The 8,826-nt window shown below is 36.9% G+C and overlaps 1 protein-coding gene across 1 annotated transcript in view; it reads right to left on the bottom strand.

Annotated features, from left to right (window-relative positions):
* LOC106514228 (CUB and sushi domain-containing protein 3) overlaps positions 1-8,826 on the bottom strand; it is a gene marked incomplete in the record, with an annotated part of 356,940 nt that overhangs the window by 138,299 nt on the left and 209,815 nt on the right. Inside the window, 3 exon segments of the mRNA XM_014003387.1 lie at positions 309-512; positions 863-958; positions 3,447-3,560. Coding sequence (XP_013858841.1) covers positions 309-512; positions 863-958; positions 3,447-3,560 — 414 coding nt within the window.

The raw sequence follows: 8,826 nt of genomic DNA, 5'->3' as shown, positions 1-8,826 counted from the left end.
ATATAAACGTGCTTGACCTAACCCAATAAAGTAACAGCAATCACTTGCTTGCTGTCCAGCTAGTAAATTTATGTGGTACTTTGTTGATCTGTTTGTACCATCCTTTTTCTTCTTTCTTGGCTTTCAAGGCCAGAAACAGGAGCTACCTTTCAGTGGGTGACAGACACTCAGAAAAGTAATAAGGTAAAGCAGAGGAGGCGGGGAAAAAGACACCAACCATTTTAGTGTACCTGCTCCATCTTTCTGAAAGTGAGTGCCTGAGTGCGAGCAATGGGGTGCGGCAAGATTAGGAGAATGAGGACGCTTACCAACACATGTGGGCACAGTGCCATTCCACTGGGCCAGGGCGTTGGGCACGGCCTCGCACCTGATGGCACTGGAGCCGTGCAGCGTGTAGCCTGGATTGCACTCAAACAGCACCACCATGCCGATGCCAAAGTCATTCCCTATCCGCTTCCCAAATCGGGGCTCAGGGACTGAGCTACACTGAGTGGCGCTTGTTCGAGGTACAGCTAGGGATAAAGAGGGGAGGGATTGAGAGTGAAAGGAAGGAAGCCAACAAGGAGTGGGTGGGTTAGACAGACGGGCAGCAGGGATGAGAAGAGATGTCAAGACAAAGGAGGCAGAATGATACAGAAAACCCTTGTGAATCTTCAGCCACATTATTAGGCACTCTCATCTGCTGTGCCAGGACAGACTATTTGACTTCACATCAGTCTGCTCTGTTAAGTCATGCCCAGTCTCATCGAGTGGCCCTCCGCTGCAGCCTTTGTGCGATGATGATACAAGGCTAAACACACTTAAATCATCAAACAGGTTTGAACGTTTGGAAATGCTTTTTTTTTTTTTAATACAACCTTACCTTGGTAAACAAAATGAAATCCTTTGGCTGTTTCAGTTCCATTTGTGGTGAACTTCAGAGTCATTTTGTTGCCTGAACTCAAGGGGAGGGTCTCGCCTGAATAAAAAAGGGGCGACATTAAACAAAATTGCTTTTAAATCATTCAGTTTACAAATGTAAATTTGGAGATTTAAACAAAGTCACGAAAAACTCAAGACAGAATTAAGAAAATAAATAAAAATGTTTATGTTAATTTGTTATTTCCAGAGAGATTTGAGAAATTTACAGTCTGACCTGATAAACATCATATTTCCCTAATCAAGAGCTGGAATTAACAAATTCAATTTATTTTTAAATATATACATATTGTTCATTGCTTTTTGACAAGTAGTATGAGACTAATATTTGACACTGTTTTTAAAATCATAGAAAAAGTAAATCCACACTATTCGAGGGTTTTACATATTAATATTGTTCTGGTCTTTAATAATTTGTGAAATTATTCAAATCTAACTTCAAGCGTACACCAGAAGATATTTAACCTCAGTTAGCATATTAAATATTTAAGCTCATTACAGCACAACTAGAGAATAACTAAACAAGCGTGAGTTGTTTAGAATGATTGGCAAGAAATGGCATCTCATCTTTTAAAACGTGTCAAACTGAGGGTCCGTGGGCCAAATGTGACCCGAAACAGCAATTTGTGGCTTACAAAAGCTTCAAAGATGTATTAATATTCTAAAATAATAATATGCTTCTTTAAAGGCAGCAATGACCATAAACTATATCTCCCATACTGCATGTAAATTATTTTACCCGTGAAATTATGGCATGCCACCACTAGGAGGAGGTGAACAGATTTCAAAAGTAGATCGCAGCTGGAGAAATTTGTCATGTAAAATCTCCATTTCATCGCATTTTTGCAGTCTATGCTCGCTGTGGCCCAGTTGTACTGGGAAATGGGTATTCCACACTTACAAGCCATACATTTAAACTGAGCTGCTCCTATAGTGGGAATTCCTTGTTGGACAGTGAAAGAGTAAGAGTAAGAAAGAGTATTTCTGTATTACTAGTTTTTTTTTCACATTTAGTCAGTCATACAAAGTGATTTTCAGTGTTTATTAGAGGACGTGCAACAGTAAAATACTATTTCTTTGCAAAATACCACATAGAGATCCGTTATTGTTTGCTAGCAGGGCTCAACCTGCAGCAATGAGATGAGGAATGTGACATTTTGTATTTAGTTAAGGTTAAACACAAAATGTCTAAGTTTATTACAACTGGCACTGTGAGGGCAACCATCATATTCACGTAGGCCTTTGTGAAAATGGGTTTGGCACCTCTGCTTTAAAAGACTATGTTAGCAGGCGAATCGTTAGACCTGGTCTTCCGGGGCTTTAGCTCTCACACCTGTCTGTGATCTGGTTCCTGGAGCAAGCTGAGGGCCACACAGAATGAACAGTTACCATCAATACTATGGCTGCGCGGGTTTTGGGGACTCAATTCTCTGGGCTCATTTTTCAGATGTTCACATAAGTGCATACACCATTCATGGCTTCAGATACATGCCCCCCCTAAACTCACTTACTCCTCTAGCTAATAAATGTGCTCTATGCAGAGGGTTTTCTTTAAACACCTTAGTGTGCTACATTGTTTATATAAAATTATGTTTTGTTTTGCTTTTTCCTCATCTTCCCTTGTGTGGTTTTTAATGTTTGGGGTTTTTAGTTTTTTCTGTTTAGTGTTGCGCTTCCTCATGATGTCTTCATGAAGATGATTCTTGCTCTGTGCAGGGTCTGTGGCTGCATGACCCAGAACACCTGCTCTCCTATGTTTATTATGTTCTGTCTTCTTCTGAATGGGTGTTCTGAACTATAATTTCATTGTGCTCTGTACAATGCCAATAAAGGTCTATCTTATCTTATCTTATCTTATCGTATCTTATCTTATCTTATCTTCATCTGAATATTGATTGAGTGAAGTTAGGTCCTGTCACAAGACAATGATCCCAAAACAAAATAATATCTGAAAAAGAAAATATCTAAATCCTGGCCTCATTCTGAATGAAACACTGGTGGGACATTAATAGATGTGCTGCAAACCTTAATAAACTAAAGCAATTTCTTGACAACAGTGTGAAAGTGATAGATAAAATTACTACTTAAAGTTATTGCTGCTTTAGTTTTGTTTGTTTTAATAAATAATGATATTGTGGCATCTAATATGCATTTGTGTACTCTGAAGGATACATACATACATATATATATATATATATATATATACATACATCTTTTTAAATCCTGTAAAAAATATGTTTATTTGTATTACTTTCGGATACATTAAACCCTAAGATTGGACATGATTTTCTGTCATGACAATATGTAGCAGTCATGATGAATTATACAGCATTCATAAAACAGTAAGTAAAAAAAAACATTTTATAACATGAAGCTGCGCAAATTTAAAACTACATTTGTTTTGGAAAAAACTGTTTCCTTATCTGATATCTGACAGAAAGCAGCGTTACGCTCTTTTGCTTGTTAAAAAAAATCCCTCGGAAGTCACAGGCATGAAAAGAACTCATACCTGTGAATTTTAATTTTACCTGAGTGTGATCCATATATAGATGAGAGGAGGACTGAATCTGGTGAGGCTCCATCATAGATCTCAACCACGTCGCTGGGCAGAGTCTGGAACACCACGAACTGACCAAAGAGTACTGCAGAGAAACACAGGGAAAAGGAGAACTCTTAAAAACATTCAATATTATGTCAATTGTATTGATAATTTTTTTCCCTGAGTCATTTAATGGGTAAGAAACTAAAAATGTAAGGTTTTATTTTTTGTTGGTCTTTTTGGAGTTGGCTGTTCTTTTGATAAATCTATTACTTCAGACTCATAATAGAGTTTCACATTTTTTGACTATGCTTGTTGCTCCTATTATCTACCAGATGTACAGCATGTACCCAAGTATTCATTTAATATTGGTGAAGGATGTGACAAAAAAAATCCTGTGCTAGAGAAATGGTCACCGCCTATTACTAATCTACTGCAACAAAAGCCTGATTTATCCACTGCTTTCTGCCAGACTGTTGACTCTGCTCATTAGTGGTTTTGTTGCTGATGATTTTTTAGTTGTTTATTCTTGTTTCCTCTCTAGTGTTTTTCTGTCTCTGTTTCCATTTGCCCCGGGCCTGTCTCCTGGCTTTGTCTTCAGACTGATGCTCATTTTGGATTCAAGCCTGTATTGTTCAAACTTCTGACCATCAGCCAGAAATGCAATAAACTGTTGAACCTCAGCTCAGTCAGCCTGATGTCTGCCTCTGAGTTTCAGGTAAGCCTCACAGTAAAGTGTCCAAATGCATCATTCTCCGAATGGACACTATAAAAGCTTTCTGATCTAAACTTGAATTTTAATTAGACATAAACATTTAATCGTACAAGCAATTGGGGGGGGGGGGTGAAAAAAGCTATTAAAACAGGACTTTTTGGTGTAATGTCATTTCTGGTTAGCAGGTTTTTATAGGTCACTGTTTCCTGAAGCAAAGTCCCATCTGCTCTCGACTATAAACCTTAGTGACATTTTCTAAGAAACCGATAATTAGATATTTCTTTGAATTTTGTATCTTTGTTTGGTGTGCCTTGGCATTTAACATATGGAGAATAGCCTTTAGACACTGCAGACAAAGTGTAATTAGGCTCCCTTTTTGCAATAAAAATGCATCTACATTTAAATGTTTTTGCATCATTCTGTAGACTGAAATAAGGGGTAAAAACAGGGCTTTAATAGAAAAGCCAGTTTTTCTCTTTGCTGGTGGAAGGGCGTGTTGATGGGAGCACTGCACTGACAGCAGTTGACAAAATGAGCTTTGGCGCCAACGAGATGGCAGCATAAACAATCTGAAGTGTAGCAATAGGAAGATAGCTTTTTAATTCTTTTTTTATGAGTGCTATTTTGAAGAGTAGGAATCAGAGCAATATCTGAGCAGACCCAACCAAAATTTGCAGAGAAGTTTATAAAGTATTAAATATTTTACATCTCAACAGTTTGCTACACAAACTCTAAACACATTTCACAGCAAGACCATCCTTGCTAGATGTTTACTTTTGACAAACTAAGGTGGAGGAAGAGACCTAGATCATGCTTATCATTTAGACAAGCAAACAAATCTGTTAATATGAACACATGCTGATACTAAAACTTTATAAAAAACATGTTCTAATGTAAGGAAATTTGATCATCTCATCATTTTAAGCAGATGGGAAGTGAACTGATGGATGCTGCAAAAGAGGATGCAAAAAATAAATAGCTTTAGTCCTTTATTTTTGCTGTGATTTGCAGAAAAAAGGCTGTTTCTGTTGAATTTTATATGTGAGGTCTACTGGTCTAAAGACCAATCCGGTGACAAAGAAAAGTCACCCAAGATGACATAATGTCAGGCCACAAGCATAACCTCCTCAGAAGGGGCAGTCAGACAAATCACTGTTAGAATTTAACCTTTAATGTGATTGAACGCCATTTGCTTAATGAAAAGGAACATGAGAACCGGACCGTTTATCACAACAGTAATGATTAAAACTTGTTCTCACTCGAAGCAGTGAGAGGGAGAGAGAACTTGACATAATAAAGTAGGGTTTATTTTAATAATGGCTTGAGTAAATATTTCCAATGAAGTGTCCCTGATTATATCAATGTGTACATGCCCTTGAAAATAATCTGATTCCCCGATGAAATGTTCAACTTGGCAGACTGGACCGCGACTTTAGTGACGACACGTGTTTGCGCGTGTGCAGCCGTGCATGCCTGTACACATAAAGGCACCGTCTGAATGTGAATTATTTATGGTAAAACTGCAGCCCCAATCTTGCCCTCTAGTGAACAGTGAAATCCTTTACACACTTCTCTTCTATCCTTCTCTCCCTTCAGCAACTCTTAGCTCATTGCATTTAAACAAGTTTATTAATAAGCTACTTTGTAAAGCTTATGACGTGTTTTTTTTTCCTGCATGTGTGCATTCCATTGGGCTCCATCTATTACCAAACATAAGCAAATACTGCATTTGAAAAAACTAAGCAGGTGCAGCTGAGGCATGTATAGCAGAGCACACACCAGTTCCTCACTATTGCTCGTCTTCATCATGTCAGCGACAGCAAATTTGAAAATCATGCATTATATGAGAAAGATTCCTCATGCCAATACTGTCATGAGGATAAGAAAAAAATGAAATAAAAATAAAAAGCCTACACGACCGTGTGCAAGAATACAACTGTATTCAATCACAAAGCAGCTATTAAAACAGCAATATAATTTGATTTATAAAAGATATAAAAATAACTTAAAAGTTTTGATTTTTTTTTGTTTTGCCTCTCAAAAGAATGACTTTTATCTTATTTGGCCTAAATGACCTATTATGTGTGTGCCAATTTAAAGGGATCCCTGATTAGTTGTAACATTAGACCTTATTTAATAAACATATATTTTAACTGTAAAATAAAGACTGTAAAAATACTGTAGAATGTTCAGTTTTATCATTTTTAAACTAAAAGTTTAAAAACATATTACATGGATGGGGCCATTTTATTTACACACAAAGCATTCTGGGTAAATGATGACGTGGATAGGTCCTTGGTGCGAGGCTGCTAGTGAGCTATATCCACCCTGAAGGTTAATCTTGGACAATATCTGATGATCGACTCTTTTAAATGAAACCAGAGAGCGTTGACAGAGAGGAGAAGGTAGAAATGACTCAGCCTGTAACTGAAAATATGGATGGAGGACAACAGAGCTGCTTCATGGAAGAAGAACCTCAGCTTAGCCTGTTATCTTTAGCGTTAGCCTCGATGCTATCACCATATATATGTATTAGCTCAGCGCTACACATTCTCCTCTCATCACTGACAATGTTATGAATAGAATTACTCATAGAACATGTATTTAATCTAATCATTAGCATTAATTACAGTATATGTCCAAAGACAAGCTTATAATAGACTTGTGTGGAATGATGGTGTTTTGGTATACCGGGGTATTAAAATATGACGGTATTTAAAAATGAAGGATTAATCACATGAGGTGATGCACCAAATTTCCACAAGGTTGCTCTGAAAACTCAGACATTCATTCTGGGCTCTTTCAGAAGACGCCCACATGACAAACATGTGTTCTGACCACCTCGGCTCATTCATAAGACAAACAGAAGAAGGGGGGACAGAGACACCTGTCGCACCTCTCGACCTCAGAGCAATGTAAAAACAACTCAGAGAGACGCAGTGACAGGCACGTTACTTGCCGGCTCCTGAAAAGGTGGGCCGGCTAGCGCTAACAGACAGGTTCGAGAACCACCCAGCTGCGGGTTAGGTCAAACAAATAGCTGGTCTTCTTTCAGATTTAAACTTTTGGAGATAAACCACAGTGTTTGCTAAAGGTTATACCACAGTATAAAAATGATTAATACAACCTAATAGGGGTGCGTGATATTGGAAAATCTTGTGATGGCGATATTTGTAAATATTGCAATGACGATATCAGGTGTGATATATGTCTTTGTTTTTTCTTTCCTCGTTTTCCATTCTGTACTTCATACTCTGTGATTTAGCATTTTTGTCAGTGTCTTTTGTGTCTCACGTGAGCTTTTGCTGTCATGAGACTCTGTCCTTTTAACTAAATATTGTGTTAGCATGAAAAATACAACTTCTAAACTTTTCAAATACATTAGTTACAATTTTTGCACTCCAAGCTGTCCTTTGCGATATACTGTATATAATGCCCAAGCTGATATTGCGATGATGATATATTTGCAATATATTCTGCAGCCCTAAAACCCAACTCAAGCTTCCAGTAGATTTTTTTTAAATTTATGTCATCTTCAGAGTAAACTTGTTGGGCAAAATTAAGCATAAATTGTATTAAACATTATAATGTGGCATGATCTTTGAAGGCAGCTCTCTATAAACATCATACATTAAAATCTGAGACACTATAAGGAGATAATCTCAAATACACAGAAAGTAAAGGGGAAAACTGAGAGTGACATGGACATTTTGTCATTATCAATCCATCACAAAGCTAACACAAGCAAAAAAAAGAAACAGAGAAAACACATGCAGAGAAGAGATGAATGAGCCAATTCTGCAAAGCAAGGCCTGCATAGCTAAAATCTGAATCAAAGAACTTGTTGGATTTAGGCAACAGGGCCACTCTGCTGGAAAATCAACAAGTCTCTGTATGTGAGACTTCAATAAGCTTGTCTTGGTCTTCTGATGCTTTATCAGGGTTTAAATGTAACAGGAAACACAACTCTACAGAACAGTTTAATTTGTTCTGTGAGTATTGACAAAAGAATTATTAATAATAGTTAAAAACTATTATAAAAGTTATGCAAGTTCCTTTTCGTTGCTGTCTTGCTCAAAATCAAACAAAATATGTTAGCCCTATCCAAGTATTTAATTTTTTTTTTCATATTTAGTTTTTAGATGTCCTAATAATATACAATTTGCACAATTTATGCTATATTTTCAATCCATTCAGACCCAGAAGGAGAAAAAACAATCCATTGACATTTAAAAATCCACATTTTACTTTAGGGTTACTATTTTTTCCTTTTAGGCATCATTGACAACTTGCATTCCCAAAAAAACATTTATTCTCTATAGAATAGCATAAAATGTCTGTGGCTTATAATTAAAACATCTGTTAACAACAGACTCAAGAAAATGACGTCACTGGTTGACTTTAGTGTTTGACTCAGCAGTAAGTGATGCAGTCTGAAAACACCACCACAAACTGCTGCAGGTCTGTGTAAAGCTCCTCAGATGTCTTGATCCTTTTGTTTTAAACAATAAACTTTGACCTTCAAAAAATCCTATATTTCAAAGTTTACTTCTTACATGATGTAAACATTTAATTTCTTCATAGAATGAAAAACTGGGACTTTTGACAAGGGTTTCAGATATTTGGTGGTTGTCTCTTAAACACTATATATATA

This window comes from Austrofundulus limnaeus, unplaced genomic scaffold (assembly GCF_001266775.1).
Source record: "Austrofundulus limnaeus strain Quisiro unplaced genomic scaffold, Austrofundulus_limnaeus-1.0 Scaffold18, whole genome shotgun sequence".
Classification (NCBI taxonomy): Eukaryota; Metazoa; Chordata; class Actinopteri; order Cyprinodontiformes; family Rivulidae; genus Austrofundulus; species Austrofundulus limnaeus.
The sequence above is the reverse complement of the archived record's forward strand: the minus strand, read 5'-3'. Positions and strand labels throughout refer to the sequence as shown.